The sequence below is a fragment of the Antennarius striatus genome, chromosome 5, assembly GCF_040054535.1.
Source record: "Antennarius striatus isolate MH-2024 chromosome 5, ASM4005453v1, whole genome shotgun sequence".
Classification (NCBI taxonomy): Eukaryota; Metazoa; Chordata; class Actinopteri; order Lophiiformes; family Antennariidae; genus Antennarius; species Antennarius striatus.
Window position 1 is genome coordinate 19,037,811 of NC_090780.1, and position 16,998 is coordinate 19,054,808.

The 16,998-nt window shown below is 40.7% G+C and overlaps 1 protein-coding gene across 32 annotated transcripts in view; it reads left to right on the plus strand.

Moving 5' to 3' along the window:
* The window catches only part of cast (calpastatin), a 33,136-nt gene that overhangs the window by 476 nt on the left and 15,662 nt on the right, over window positions 1–16,998 (plus strand). For 18 of the 32 annotated variants that reach the window (XM_068314564.1, XM_068314576.1, XM_068314562.1 and 15 more), the window contains exon 2: window positions 1,068–1,154. The exons of 4 other annotated variants lie outside the window; for them this stretch is intronic. In XM_068314564.1, coding sequence (XP_068170665.1) covers window positions 1,068–1,154 — 87 coding nt within the window. Of the gene's footprint in view, window positions 1–193; window positions 336–1,067; window positions 1,155–3,919; window positions 4,075–10,995; window positions 11,151–16,998 lie in introns of those variants that run through there. 10 more of the 32 variants (XM_068314565.1, XM_068314575.1, XM_068314577.1 and 7 more) reach the window with 5 other exon arrangements.

Consider the following 16,998-nt stretch of genomic DNA (forward strand, 5'->3'; position numbering starts at 1 on the left):
GTGTGTCGAGTTCAGGTGGAGCAAAGATTTTATATACGTGTGTGTGTGTGTGTGTGTGTGTGTGCGCGTGTGTGTGTGTGTGTTTGTGTGTGTGTGTGTGTGTGTGTGCGCGTGTGTGTGTGTGTTTGTGTGTGTGTGTGTGTGTGTGTGTGTGTGTGTTTGTGCGTGTGTGTGTGTGTTTGTGCGTGTATGGGTTGGGAGGGGCATTTTTTTTGGGAGGTGTTAGAGAAATGATCTTGCGGTCAAAGCAGGAGAAATCGCAGGTTTAAACCTTCCCTTCCTGGCCAGTGTGTCCCTGAAACTCCATGGCGTATTCACACTACTGGAACTGTCTTGTGAGTACTTCTGCTGCTTCTCACTCCCCACTTTTCTTTTTGTCCGTGGGGCAAAACCTCGTAGGCTCAGTGTAATTCCTAAATCTTAGTGAAGTCCATCACCTGTGGAGACATGCGCGCATTTAAAGAACAACTAGTCCGGTCGCAGATGAGAGATCTCTGCCGAAAGCCTTTTAAAAGTTGGCAGAGAGCTGCTCAAACTAACCTTTGAATTGATATTAATTATTGCAGAGGCTTGTCCTCGTCAGTCACACTTACTGTTTGCAAAAGAGGGTGTGTAAACGCTCAAACAGAAAACAGAGATATGCTTCAGCATGCGAATGGTCCACTTTGAAACAGTCCACTCTTTCCTGATGTTTAAACACACATCTGTGTTTAGAAACTGATTACAAATTATTTATTCTAAGTGTAAAATATATTGTTTCAATGATAAGCAGCTATTATCGCCCGTACGCACACACAAGGATGTTAGGAAATGCCAAGATGAGTTGGGCATGTTTGATTTTTAGGCGTTTTTGGATTTATTTGGACATGTTTCACAAAGGACTTTAGAAAACCATTTTTGGACACAAGTTGAATAAACAGATCCCAAACAATCGGTCGGACGCGCTGCATCCTGCACCATTCTAGTGACGTCATTACCAGCAAGTCTTTCTAAGACCAAAAGGCTTTGTAATTACAATAACAAGTGTGTGTGTTTGTGTGTGTATTTGTGTGTGTATATGTGTGTAGCACGGAGGACAAGCTGTTTCCCCGAATGAGGTCCATCATAGTAGGTTCTATTCCTACTATTCCACAACGCAGCACTACTATGGCCAGGTACTGAGCTCACCTTCAAGAGAAGTACTGTATTTTTATTTTTCTGGACCTGGGTTTGTTTTTAAAGGAGAGGATTGTGGCTTAGAGGTGCTGCTGAGACTTATTTCATACTTATAAGGATTTAATTATATTGTTGTAGTGGTTTAGTGCTCCATGCTTGCTTTACTGTAGATAGAAATAATGTTGTCTACAAGCCAGAGGCTACACTGAATGTAAAGGGACTTTACTTCGGGTCTGTCTCCCTCTGCTGACTGCAGACACGTCTGAGACGGAGCCCTTAACCTGCTGGTTCATGCTTAAACCTGCTTGTCAGTAAAACTCCCTCCTGGGAAAGTTGTTTGTGTGTTCACTGTGCTGGTGAACACACAAACATCTCCGACTGTTTCTTCACCAGAAAGTTAGTTTGGAGTTTCTTTGTTTTGATTTTTGTTTTTGTTTTTCAGCTTTACTAATCCAAACCTTCATCATAAATCATCCTCATCTTCATTGGGAATTCACAGTGAAGGAAATCTCTCTGTGAGATCGCATTGCAGATTTTTGAAATGAAATGAAGTCAGCTTTAATGATCCCGTTGAGAAATGGGCCTGAGCACAAGACCTAGTGGACTGAGTTTTTTTTGTTGTTGTAATACTTTCTATCTTCAAACGTCAACTGAGTCTTTTAGGACTACATTCTCCACCGTGCGGAACTAAACTCCCTTTATAAATGCTGTTCTTGGACTGCACACTGGCCTGCCCATCACCAAACTATAGCCTTTTCTGCAGACTAGTTAGCGACTAGACCTGATGCCAAAAAAGGTGAATCAAGTTTCGGTGGGTCAGAACAAATATCTGTTTTGATTCTTGTAGTGCACCAGCTAGTTTTCAGAGCTTAGTCATGTCAGCAAAGGTGTGTCTGTCTGGTTGTTTATACTTTTCTCTGGAAATATGAGCAAAACCCTGTGTGTGCCCATGTGTGTAAGCACATTTATGTGTATCTTCTTTTCCTTTATAAGTTATCAGGTGCAGAAAAAGTACATGAAAGAATGTTTTTATGGGTTCTTTTTGTTCCTGCATGCAACAATGGCGGCTCAGGTTGAATAGCTTTTCAATATTTGCTGTGTTGTCATGAGAAGTCGTGCACAGAAATCCTCTGAGATGAGATGTATGAGGACTGTAAGGAATGACAGTAATGCATCTAAGGGGAAACAAGACGAAGAAGAGGTTTGTGGTAAAAATAAACTGACATGAGAGTGTTACATAATCCTGCAAAATACACTACTAAGTATTTGTAGTTATTAATTCTCTACCATTCAATTTTGTAACCAGATTGCAATTATTAAAGAACTCACTTGACACATTTAAAGTGACATCTCACTCCCCCACCTAGGTAACCAACAAGAGCTTCACGTCCAACAGGTTTAAAGTCATTGAGCTGAGGATACCACTGCCACCAAGGTGTAGCACTAAAACACTTGTGAAGGGCTGGGTTGTCAGAGAACAGACTGTGATTCCATCATAATGACTCACACAGAGAGGACATTGTCTGTACACCTCACCCAAGATGTTTTCAAAAGGGTCAGACACTACAGCCGAGTGATAGGTGAGATAAAACCTATGATCTATGGCTGGAAGTACATTTAACCAGCTCTGTAAAAACCTTGAAAAATAAGAGCAAAGCAATAGATCTAAATATGTACAACTTCTTCCAGTCTATGTTTATGTTCTCATAAAACAGGGTTGTATAGAATTTAATGCTCTTTCTGCAGTTTCTGCATAACCTGTTCAAACTGAGCACAGAAAGTACAGCGTTTCTCCTTCACGTTCATGGAAAAATAATCACAAATCACCACAGAAGACCTGCTGGAAGTGTGTTATTGTATCTGTATCTCCTTTGACGTGTTTTAGTGAGATACAGGCAGCCTGGGGATAAAATACAGCAGCTAATTTTAAAGGTGCGTCAACAATCTGCAAACAATGCTTCAGGTTGAGGGCGTTATTAAACCCATTGTTCTGGTGCTCATGTCCCGCTGTTCACCTGCTGTAATCCAGTAAAGAGTTAGAACACATGAAGTTTTGGAGGGGATTCAGATATAGAATGACTTTTTTTTAGTGCTTTTCTGCAGTCATGTGTTCTCTGTATCTTCTACGCACAGAATCATGATGAAATCTCACTGATAAGAAATTCTATTGAGCGAACTTTAACATTCTGACCCGGTGGCCTAATGTGGACTCAGTCATTATTATTCCTTGCTCTTTATCACTTCAAACCTCAGTCTTGTCTCTCCTGACACACAGCAGAGGCTGATGCAGTGAAAAATACTGTCCACTCCCTTTATTATTCTCACTGGTAATGAGGCAGCCAGGGTGGTTTCACAAGTTAACTTTTATTGCTGCGTGTATGTCGGTATTTTATCACACATCAGGGCGTGTGTATCTGTTGATAAGTCGCTCCGATAAAACTTGTAAAAAAGCAAGAGCTCTACACATCTGTTCATGAAGGCATTTTGTGTGCATGTGTTGCTCTGTGTGTGTTTTGTGTGTGTGTGTGTGTGTGAGTGTGTGTGTGTGTGTGTGTTTGAGTGTGTTGAGGCAGTATCTGTTTCTCCTGAGTGGAAGTTCAGATGCGTCCCCTTATCGGGTGGGGGTCCAGAGTCGGTTCACTTCCCATTATAGCCCAGGGAGTTACAGCCCGGCCCCTTGTGACTTCCCCATTTGAGCCTTCCCCTTCTTCCCTCTCAGCTCCCAGACCACACCCCTTCAGTCCCTCCCCCCCTCCCTCAGTTTTCCACTCCCTTTCCTGCAAGCCGACTAACCAGGCAGAGGCTGACAGACATACACGCTCACAGGAGGCTTTTTCAGCCAGCATGGGCCAAATCTTGACCTGGATCCGAGGCCCACGGGACACCCCGGCGCTGCAGGATGTAGCCGTGGTCCGACAGGTGTGTGCCAACGTGTGTGTGTGTATCTGTGTGTCTGTGTGTCTGTGCCATCATACCTGCTGAGCAACTAATACAAAAGTGTCCACGTGTGTTTTGTTTTGTTAATGTGAGTCAGCCCTTTAGAATGAATGTGCAGGTCTTCATGTTTCCAGCTGTACTTTTCATTATTCTGTACTGTGTGTTGTAGGTTTAACAAGTTATATGGGAAACATATAAGAGAAAGAAAACTGTATTGGCTCCAATCCAAGTTAGACCTCCCTCTCTCCCTCCCTCCCTCTCTCTCTCTTTCTCTCTTTCTGCAGGAATGTGAGTCTGCCGGTCAGTCTCACTAAGCACAGTTTGAAATTTGCAGTGGTTATATATTAAACTGCAGCTGAAACAAGGCCTACCTTGTTTTCTACCTGTTGCTACATGTATAAAAGGGAAACATTCAAAATATCGTCATTGGGGTTTGTATTAGATAGGTGTGTGATTCTTGAACTTTTCATATTCTTCAGAAATGGGTTTGGAGCTTTTAGCTCTCACCCAAATTGCAATCTCCTGTGATAATCTTCAGCAGCAAGATCACGCCATGAGAAAGGGTGTGTTGCTGGAATAAGTGCAAGCTATTTTCTTTTTTTCCAGTCTTTGCACAATTCAAAAAGAACATTTACTGTGAGTATTAAGTACCTCCGTGCCGCTGTCACATGTCTGGCAGGCAGTGAGGGTGTGATGAGACGTGACAGGTCTCCATTGGTTGTCCTGGTGTCAGTACTTAGTTTCAAGGGCTGTGATAGTTTTCTCTGAGTCATTTGTATGTGTTAAAGGTTGAACAGTGAATATATCCTGGTCGGAGGAAACCTTCCTGGTGGGAGTTTCAGCATTGGGTTTATTGACATCCGACAGCATAATTAAGACAGGAAGTAGCTGGTGGTAAATTGTAATTAAAGCCTAAAATGATAAGCAATGCATTCATTGATTTGTCAAACATTTTGAGACAAATTTTTTCAATATCTCAGAGCTGAGTATTATTGTAAACAAATGGTAGATTAGTTTCCACTATTTAAGGCACAGCAGTTTAAAGTTGCTAAATTGATGACCATTAGTTATGAATTACAGTGTTTATTCATAACAATGAACAGATTGCAACGTGAAAACAATGGGATGATGTGAATGGGATTGTAAGCAGGGGAAAAAATTAAATGTTGCATGTTTTTTTATTCATTATTTTCAGCATAATGTGAACTATTAAAAAACGAGTACACTGATTATTCTGGTAAAATGACCCTTAGTGTTATATATCATGTTATTGTCCTTCTATTGTTGCTGCATTATGATTGTTGTCAACAGCATTTTTTAGTTGTAGTTGGTATAAGTGGAACTTATTCAAACAAACTACCTACATAAAGAGCGTAGCTCGTCAGGTGTTGTCAGAACAGCTTCAATTTGCAAAATAAGCACAAAAAATATTAAAGCATAAAAAACACACAATTTTTAAGTAAATAAACATATAAATAAATGCAACAAAGTTATCCCAAAGCCAAATACTTGAGCAACACACTGGACTCCTTCAGTTGTCATCCATCAGGAAATGACAAAGCAAAACTTGAGTTTTCTTCTGAAATCCCTTGATCTCAAGTAAAATTGAAGTGGAATAAACTTCAGGCAGGAGGGAATCAGTCGGAATGATGGGATGCTTCAGCTCAAGGCTCCCTGCAATAAACCAAACGTGTGTATGTGCATTTGTGTGTGTGTAAACATAAGTACAAAAACTTTCTGTTCTCCGTCAAACATATTTTTATATTCTGGTGTTCATCCCATCGGCAGCTGAGGAGTTATTCACCAGCGCTCATCAGGACTTGCTAGATTTCTCACTCGGCTGTCAGGTTGGGTTGAGTTAACCGCTGATATGAATGTTGTTCACAAGCTTCTGTCACGCCAGCCATACTAAAGTATATCTGGGGGAGGTTCCACGCCTCCGGGCTCATCTGAGAACATGTTTTAAAAAGGATTCGCTGCCTTCAATCATGTTCTGAATCACCCAAGTTGCAAGACTAAAAGTTCTTCTGGGTGCTCGTTACTCAAGTCATTTTTACTCTTAAATGTTTCACATGTCTGTGAAATATGTGAAATTATCTACTGCTGCTTAGCCAAAGGTCTCTGACCACGCAGCACTGCCAGAAAATTCCAGCAATCAGTTGTAAAGGTAAAAATATAAAAGATATATCAAGAAAGTAAAATAGTTATTTTAAACGTAAAACATTTGTTAAAAATAAACCTTTGTCGCTGCTGTAGACTTTAAATTACAGCACAAACACATTAGCCAACAGTTGATATCAGTCGCCTGATGTTTATTTTTGACATTAGCCCTCGTGCAGAGCTTGTTACACACGGTGTTATTGTTGGGATGTGAAATCTCAAAGCTGATGCTGGATCTGTCCAATAGTTCACCAAATGATTGGGCAAGAAAAACAAACACAACTTTGTGTTTTCAACCCAACCTTCAAAATGCTGGGCCGCTGATAATAGGTTAGCTGAACTAGTTAAGAAGTTTATTTACCAAAATGTGAATACAGTATTAACATTATTTGAAAAAAAAAACTTCACTCCAATCCAATCATCTTAACTCCAGTCTGGTTATTGCTTTGGTTTGTCCAGTTCCACACATGAACACACATGCTGTTGCGTTCAGTACCGGATTGCAAGGCACATGCCTGAGAACATTTTTTGTAAAGCTGTGTCGCATCAACATTGCAGATCAGCTAAAAACGTCATTTCCTGCTATCATTGATCAAAACCGAGCCAAAGCGGATGTTGTTGACTTGAATGTGAGACTTTATTGGAACACAGCAGATCAATACTTGTGCTCGTGACCCAGTAAAATGCTTCTAGCAAAGTGTATGCTATTGGATTTTAGCTCGCTGTCTGTTTACATCTGATGTGTTTGAGGAAAGCTAAAACTTGTATCCACCTGATGTTTATGACACACGTATAGGTAATGAAGCCCCGGTAGCCTCTCAATTTCTTGAAACTGTAATGTAATATAATGGATGAGATTCTCATCTAACTTCATTTGGTAGTGGTTCCTGTGCTCCACATATGAACTCTGTCCTACCCTGTGATGGGATGCATGTTTACTCTATAAAGCACAAGCTTTATTGAAATTAATGATAGCGTAAGGAAAGCTCCAAATATTCTTATACAAATTTCTTTTTTGAGATGCTATGATGGTCAATGAACCAGGCGAAAAGTACAGCCTAAATTTAGGTACATGGACAGTCGAGCAAAGGATGGCCATGTGATTTATTACCAGTGTGGGTGGTATGGATTTACACGGGGTAACCGGAGGAGTTTCTCCAAGCTCACTCTTTTACTTATTGGATCCAAAAATGTAATATTGCAGATTTCATTGATGAATTTCTCAAATGAAAATGACACATTATATTATATTTCTTGTTAATATGTATATATTATTATACTAGAACAATAATTGTTGTAATTTATTCCATGGTGCAGTGGGTAGCACTGTTGCCTTACAAAAGACAGTCCTGTGGTCTGTCTGGGTGCTCCGGCTTCTTCCTAACACCAGTGACTGAATGTCTCTAAATTGAACATCGATATGAATGTTGTTTGTATTTCTGTGTGGCCCTGTGATGAACTGGCAACTTCTCTTGGGTGTAACCAGCTTTCCATCCAAAGTCAGCAAAGTCAACTCAAGCGTACCACCTTGTACCATTGCCACTCTTACATTGTGGATAGTGTACATAATTTCTATACAATGTGTTGTAATGGTTAAAAAGAATTACAAAAGCTGGTTAAAAGTGTTTTTTAATTAATTAAATTGTCACTTCAATGTATTTATTGTATCACAAACTTTACTTTTTTTGTGGTTTCAGTTTGGCCTTGTCAGTCCAGCCAACGCTTATATCTCAGATTTCTACTGAATATCAAGCCCCATTTGAGCGCTCCATGTGTCAGCATTCAGTCTGACTTCCTATGCAGCGACCAGTGACTGCATAATGCAAATTGCATTATGATGCAATGATGTGGTGACCTCCATAAAATAAAAATGTAGTAGAAAGTCTTAAAGCTGAATGACAGCTTTTAGAGCATCAGTCTTCCAGTGCTGAAGCACTAGCCTTTGCTTTATCAGCCATGATAAACAGTAAAGTATCCAAGCCACGAAGCCTGATGCACTGAGATGCTCACAGACTCACATACAAGAACGAACTGGCTGAGATGAGCGTTGGAGATGCGCGTACGGATGTGCTGCTCAGTGGGGGTTGCAGGAGAAAGGGGAAGTACAGTTGTCGGATATGGCAGTACGGTTGTTTGTATGTATGAATGTTCGTAAGTTGACTGTTCGTACCTTGAGGACTACCTGCATTGATTATTGTTTTTAATCAACTTACATTGTGAAAAAAAATTTTTTTTGGCTTTCATTATAATTCACTTTAAAAAATAAAATCTACATTATTTTTAATCCTGGAAGTTCAGCCGCTGTGGAACAAACACAACCACATAAAAGATAACAATTTTTGGAGGCAGCATGCTTATCACTGTTAAAGTGGCAAGCTGCTGCAGTTGTAACTACCTTTAATACCTTATTAAGCACAATATATTACATATCTACGTAATTGTGTGTAAGCATATGTGTTCTTAAAGCTAGATCAACCATAGTCCACAAAGATGCACTGAATCAATCTTGTCTTAGCCTTAAGATGCGTTCCTTTGTTCCTCAACCACACTCCTACCTTGCATTTGGCAAAAAACACCAGCAAAGTCAAAGGCTGTTGACATTTTTACACAGAGATTGCACAATTGTACGGGAATAAAGACACTTCTCAACACGGCCTTTGTTTATTTACCCTGAACAAACAAGAGGCGTAATAAGACTGCTCCACTGTGTAGTGTTAGGTAGCATACCAGCCTTGCACAAAGACGCACAACGTTTACTGCAGGAACGTCAACGACACTGAGCTGCACTTTGGAATGAAGAAACAACATGACAAAAACAATTATTTCCACCTCTTGTTAGATGGTGGTTGATCTTGTGCTCTGCTGAGAAGAGGTGGCCCAGAAATTAGAGAAGAGGGCTCGTGGCCCAAAAGACGAATGCAGTGAGGCACTGCATTTTGGTTAATTAGGCTGTTAACCGTTGATGCAACTAAATACTCACCACAGCCGAGGAGGTGGTGTCCTTTTAATGAATCTGCTGCATGGACTAGGTCCCGTGTTGCAGTGATCTGATGTTCAACCAGATAGTTTGAAAGTAAAATGTTTTCACAGTTGCCTCTTGGCAGTCTGCAATCAAGCCTCTACTTTCCCACAGATTTATCTTAAGACACATGGCACCTTATGGGCCACAAAGTGTTTTCCTGTGAATTCCTAGGAATTGAACAAATATTTAAATTAAAAACTACCCATCATCCAGCCTCTGATTGGTCAGTGACTCTAGGTGGGCGGGTCCTTGGTCTGTTTTGGCTCATTAGTTGTCCACAAAGATAAAGAAGAGTTACCGGGGGAGACCAAACTGGCATTTGGATCCAGTATTAGCATATTTCCTTATTGAAACATGCTAATACTGGACATGTCGTCTCCCCCCCCCTCTCTCACACACACACACACACACACACCACGCACACACACTCATGTTGAAACGTGACTGAAACTCATAAACGACATAAAACCAGAACACAAAGCTGTTGGAGAAGATTTATTTGGAAGGTTACCAGCACAGAAAACAGCCGTATATTACTTCCCATGAGACGCCAGAGGCGATTCAAGTGATATCTGGTTGTTCTACTTATCCTTTTAAAGATGTTTTAGACAAATGAACACAATCAAAGGATGGACACCCTGTTTCTGCAGAAAAAAACACAGCAAATATGTCCACAGTCATTCCAGGTGATATTTAAATCATCGGTTGGGGATGGTTGATGTTTGTGCAAGTCTTTTCATGTTCACTGTAGAGGAAATGAAAAAATGTCTGAACAGTAGCGCTGAAAGCAGCGAGTACATCTATTCATAGCCAAAATACATTGCAAAGACAATAAGAAAACAAAAACTGAAACTTTTCCTTTGTTTCTTTTCTTTTATAAATAATGATTTTAATTTTGTGAATAATAGATGAACATATTTTTTGCGGTATTATAATTCTGACATTACAGTGCATTTGAGCATGAACTAAAACCACAGTTGCCACACAGCCATTGTAGATCCTTCACTCTAAGTGTTCACAGCATTTTCAGACACTGGGGGGCGCTGTTTCCCAGGCCCCTCCCATTTTCACATATCTGTCCTGTTCTGTTGTGGACTGTTCTGTGTAAGAATCAGTCTCTGGTTTAATGTTTGCTGAATAGTTATGATAATCATCTGTAATAATATCCTGGACCAAACTATTTTTCGTCAATGTCTGAAAATATGTTTAAAGTCTAATATTTTTATGGACTCTGCTCATCTTTGGGTGTGGTTTGAGCTATATGTGGTGCTGTCCTCATTCGCTTTTTCTTTTCTTTTCAACCACACACACACACACACACACGCACACACACACACACTGCCTCTGTTGTTTGAGTGTCTACATTCCTAAGCAGTGAGTCTGGCAGGCACACCCAGAGTGGCCAAACAACACTGCTGCAGCCTATCTCCTTCCTCCTGATCTCTGCTTCTTCTGTCCACTTTTCCTCCATCAAAACTCTTAATGTTGTGCATGCCACCTGTAATCAAAATGTAACATCTTCACTTCCGTGTGTTCCCCCTACAACCCAGCAAAAACTTCCCCTCAGTCTGTCTTTTTTTTGCTGGCAGAGAGCGAGTGGTGGGTGGGTCTTTGTGTCCAGCTGACCAATCTGATGGAACCTGCCCTGCTGCCTTGTGGGTGAGGGGGCGGATCCAGGGCAGCTCTGGATTGTCACTTTGAGGAAGGTGGAGCAACAAGTTTGTGCAGCCCTGGGCGTGTGTCCCTGAATGTGTGTTTACGTGTGCGTCTGACATACAGTGTCTCCCCTGTGGGAAACTTAGGTGAACGTGCTTGAAGGCAGCATCCTGGTTGTACACAGAAGGTATATATAGAGGATATACACTCACAATCAATGGTATGTATCTGGGAAGAGTTTCCCCTTCATGCTGGCTCTTTTGTGAACGTCTGTGTGTGGAAGGGCTTCCTGTTTGACTTGCTGACCTGCCAAATCCATTTGAAAGCTGTTGTGGGGCAGAGCAGCGTCAAACAAAAGTTCACCTTGGAGTTTTTGTGAGATACCAGCTTGTGGTGATCGGTTTTTCTGCCTTTCTCAAGTCAAGGATAGTTAAAGGGTTTAAAGAGTTCTGCCTTAGTGCTAAGGTAAGGAAAACAGTAAACGTGTAAACACATCAAATGATCTGCTAACATATCATCAGGGTGTGATCTCTCAATGTGGTAGTAAACAAAATCATATCCATCCTTTTTTAGATCATATCTGCTGCGTATGAAGGACAAAGGATAACTTATTGTGCTACTGCTAGTTAGCAACCAAGGGAAACCGAATAAACATGTAAACACAGCCAATGTTCTATTAATATTTCCTCAGGATTTGAACAGCTCATTGTGTCGCAGGAAAAAAAACGAAGAACATGGAGCCTTCTGTTAGCCAGCATTGTGGATTGAAAAACTTGTGCATTACGGTGACAGACAAAATGATTTCAAATACAGCAAAATATAAGCACCGTTTTTGAGAATAACAACCGAAAAAGGAGATATGGAATGCATTTACCCATGTGCACACAAGTGATAAACAGTTCTGTGAAACCAGCACTGAGCTGTTTAAAGTATTTTTCACTTGTCTGTCTTGTGCCAACAAAGACAGACTGTTAGAGATGGGTTATACTAATGCTGTCACTGGTGGGTTTACACCGCATTACTGTCCTTGTCCATGGAGCTGCAGTTAAACTTCAGTGAGATAACAATAGTTTTAGGCCTTTGCTCCACATTCTTGCCCTGTAACACTGGTTGCAGCATTCCTCAGTCCTCAGCTCCCAGCTGGCACCGTCCTCCAGTGATGCACAGATTGCCAGCTGCTTTGAAGCCACAGCAACAGGTAGCTAAGGAGCTCCTTCCAGCCCTGATCACATGTGTTTGTGGCCTGTTGGGTGGGGTCCATCATTAGTCATTAGTTTTATATTACAGCCACGAGTTGCTGTTCTAAATACAGCTATTGGGTAAGGCGAGGATGTAATGTATTGTTTCTTTACTGACAGTTTAATACTTGGTGACTGATGTGCGCCACGCTGTCCAAGACGGTCTCATGTTTGTGCAGATAGAGTTTCCGGTCTAAAACAGGAAAAAATGTCAAACCAGTGACACACCATCCGTTTTCCTGTGAGTGTCAGATTAGTGCCAGTTTGAAATGAGTTTTAAACAGCTCTGCTCTGCTAGCAGCCTCTTGTGTCTATTTTGATAGCACTCCTGTCGGCTTCATTCTGCAGTGCTGGCAGCTCTCCCAGGATGACCATGATGTGGATATCCATGTCCCGTCCTGCGTTGCTGTTGACCCTGGTGGTTACTACTACAGCTGCTGAAGCTCTGGTTTTGTTGGTGTGGTTGTCATGTGTTGCGCCATAAGAAACGTGATCAAGCACCAACCTAGATGACCGGTCCAAAGGAGTGGATTCTGTTTTTGTGACATCAATCAGTACAGAAACTTATGGGGGGTCTCTGGCTATTGTTGACCAGAGGACATTCAGAACACAACATATTCAATCTTTTCCTTTTGATAGATGCGACTGTCAGCCTTTATCCCGATACAATGTCTACCAGGTACAAACATGTGGAGCTTCTATTGTCTGAATGCTTTTGTTCTGCCCAAGGAAAAGGATTGGACAATAACAAGAATACCTCATCATATATTGTGACATTTGCAGCCACGTGAGTCTGATTGTAGTGTTGAGTGATGGTGTGTGTGTGTGTGTGTGTGTGTGTGTGTGTGTTTGTGTGTGTGTGTGTGTGTGTGCACATACTGTATATATATATTTCTCATATTAGGGTCAAGAAACAAAAAATGCAGCATAGAATTTATATGTGTGGGTGTGTGTGTTTCTCCCCCCCCTCCTAAGTCACCTGTGTCACTTGTGTATGTCGCATGTGCTAAAACCATCTTGATCCATGTATGTCTGTATGGCATCTAAAAGCAGAGAGCAGAGGAATGTACAGTTGGAATGTTGCAGGAGAGGCAGACGGGATCTTGTTTGGGTAGATTTCAGGTCAGGTGAATATAGATTCATTCAGATGACGAACTGATGAGATGTAAACACTTTACTGAACCCAGATACAAAGTAAAGGAACTCAATTATTCTTTTTAATGCTACTGGTTCTATAGAATAACTTGCAGAGTACAGTATATACTTACAGATTATATGAGAACCGTTTCGAGTTTGGTCCAGTTGTCTGTGCTTTAGTATTCGGTGTGTGTTTTTCTTTCATTATCAAGACTTTAAATTCTAATCTGATACATGCAGGAGGAGTCACTTTGCAACCGAGTTTCCTCCCTGTCTGCATACAGGCCATTGTTTCCTCAGTGAAACCGGCAGCCAGTTATTTGCCTGTATTTGGGTGGTTTGCTGAGTGTGCTGCCTAACCTGTCTTTCTTCCCTGGCATCTGTCTCAGTGAAGGCAGAGCTACTGGTGGATTTGGATTCAACATCAGAGTGAAGGGAGAACATGTTGGCTTTGTGTGCTTGAAGCATGGTTTTAAATCATGCCTCCTGTCTGTGAATGAAGACAGCACTGATCTACATACAGTACCTTTGAGAGAGCATGCTGCTGTGGTTTTGGACTTTCTTGGTAGACGGTCCTCATTTGAATATAAAACAGTAGAGTCAGCAAATCCACTAAGCTGACTTCCTTTGACTGATACTTCTACAGTGTATTGTGAAGGTTATACATTTTAGCTTAGAAGGTTTTTTATGTCCTTTTGTTAGTAAAATACACGTGTGAAAGGCAGACTTAATATTACTTGAGTTCGAAGCTCAATTCTTTATGTGTAGGTTTTGTTTTTGTTTTTTATGTTAATTTTTTAAAACAGAATATGTATGTACTGACTCCCAACATGTCAAATACTGCAGCTGGGTCAGTGGTCATAAAACCTTCAGTCAGTGACAGTCTTGTGGAGTCAGTTTTGAAGGTGCAGCATTCCACGGTCAAGAAAGAAATTGTTAATAGGCAGTGTCAAAATGAAGCAGGTTGGCAAGTAGGTTGTGTTAAATACAACGAGTACTACGAGCGTTGCTCACACTTGGGTTCAGTTTCGACCACTAAACTACTCCATTGTCTTTAACAGCTATTTTATTTAGTTCATGCATTAAGTTTAATAATTTTAGCTCAGTTACCTTGAACACTCACTGGACTCAATGGTCTTCTTCCTCGACCACCACCTAACTTGGACTTTTCTCTCTCTTATACTTATATTAGAGGGCTGCCTCCAGAAATGACATCATAGGGGTAAAAACAACATGTACTTTGAAGTATAGTGATACTAACCAGCATGGTGTGTTGATGTGTTGGCAGTGGAAAAAAACCCCTAGAAATTCAGAAATATTAACACCAATATTGAATACTGACCTCTACTCATCATTACTCTGATTATAGCATTCCAGTGAGGGTGACTAAATTTACACTCAATTCCAAAATTTCTCTCCTACATTATCGTCACAAGTCTGTGCTGAAATATCCTTCTGGTGAATTTATTTATTTATTTCACATACAGTACTTCAAAATGCATCTTTCATCATGCATTACCACCCAACATGATGAATAACAGGAAAACCCCGGGTCTCTCTTTAGTACTGAGATTATAGGTGAGAGATTTTGATTGACGGCGGACTCCGATGGGGGAGTCCAGTCACTGGTGGCAGCAGCTGATGAGTCTGTTGAGACTAATGAGGCTGAAGAAGATGATGAAGTTGAAGAATCTGCTGAGACGTATGCAGCAATACAAATGGCTGACAGAGTAGGCGCGGCCCTGTGCTGTTGGACAGATGTGAACCACTGATATCTCACTTTGCAGCTCCAGACAATGACAGCAGGATATAGAGACTGAGCCGCTTTAGAGGTGTGACTGACTGGATGGCATGAGAGCTAGGTTACAGCTTAAAAGTGCAAAGATTGGGAACAGCAGACCTTCATTATGGCTTCTAAACAAAAAAATACTGAAAATCCAAACAGAAAATAAGTTAAAGATTGGTGTCATGTTTTTACACTACTATATATTGACCTTTTGACCTTAATTATGGCCATCACGATCTTTGTCCATCCAAATTTATTATTCAATTTATTTCCTAAGATTAAAAAATGTGTCTTTTCTTACAGTCGACAGAGATTTTCAAGCGGGTATTGGGGATGTTTGGTTATCAAACCTTCATTAAACAATAATCAAACTGGTGGTAAATGTAACACCAGTGTGTGAAGCAATCAGTGGTAATACTGGTGTATGTGCCAGTACCAGAGTTTCTAAATCAGAGGCACTAGATTGCTACACTGCAGCTCTCACCCTCTTTTCCCTACCTACGTGTGTCTGTTACCTGTTTTTAAATTTTTTTTCAGTAGTCTTCACAAACGGTCCAAAATGGTGCTAAAGCACTGTCAATACAAAAATTACCAGATTTGACTTGAATTTAGAGCTATGGGCAGAAATCGGCACCAACATCTCCTTAGTCTCTGAGGAGAAGATTAACCATTAAGTACCAAGGAGGGTCATTTTTTTCATGTTAATCCATTCTGACAAGACACTGGTTTAAACATATATTAGCCATCACACCCTGACACTGCTGTCTTTAACGTGTCACTTCCTTTGCTGGAGTAATGACATCATATGACCTAAAATTGCAAGCTGAACTGTTATTATTCCTCCCTTTGTTTTTACAGTGTGAACAAAGAAAGAGTCATAGAGATGGGAGAGGAAGGGGGGACAGTTGCATAATCTTTGTATGAAAGAGTTTAATGAGTGAATCAGACAGTAATGACATTTGGTCTAGCATGAATCTCACTACTTCACTAGAATTTAAAGCTTCCCTATCTGCTGGATATGTGTGAGTTCACATCCTGACCAGTTCTACCGCAGCTGTTCATGACTAGCAGAGCAGACTGTACCTGCTGGGCAGCGTCCATCAGGATGTTCCTGCTGCCTGAGCAAATGACATAAAAGAGATAAAAATTACACACAGTACCTACTGGACTCATGAAATTCATAATGAACACAGAACAGTATGAGAGCTGAACGTATATTAGCGCATACGGTCTGTTTGTAGAGACAGTAATACACAGCCATAATATATATCAACAACTTTGAATAACCGGACAAAAAAAATGCAGAAGCAATGTTTGCTTAATGGCTGGATAAGGTCTCTCTGTGCTATTTTAATAAATACATTCAATGCATTGGGTTGGGTGTGTGACTATGCTGTAAATCTTCCCCAGTGTGATTTTGGGTGAGGCTCTGTGCTCTGAACAGTACTGTACCTTAGAGAGCACTCATGACATAAAATGCTCAAAGTTCATTAATGTCAGTATTTCAAAGGGACTATATTTGGTAATAAACAAAACATGTATGCACTTGTATATGCAAGTTACATGTAGGATTCTTCCTCTAACATATTACTCCATGGGCTTTGGGAAAGCTGTTGTCAGTAAAGTGTTGCTACATCTGTATTGAGCTGAAGCTTATCTTCCCAAACACTTACTGAGCATTGTTAAAGGAAAGAATTGCTAAAAGGAAGTTATGCAAGTGTCCCAAACTTTTCTCAGTTACATTGAGGTTAATTGGGATTTGCTAAAAATTGAACTGGGGCTGTACCTCAGAGTTAATTTTACACCCGTCTCTGACATCAAGAGAGAAGTAACTTGTCCTTGTCACTGCTGTCAGTTGCTGAGGTGACCACAGACAATGATGATATCCAGCCTCTGCAGTCAAACAA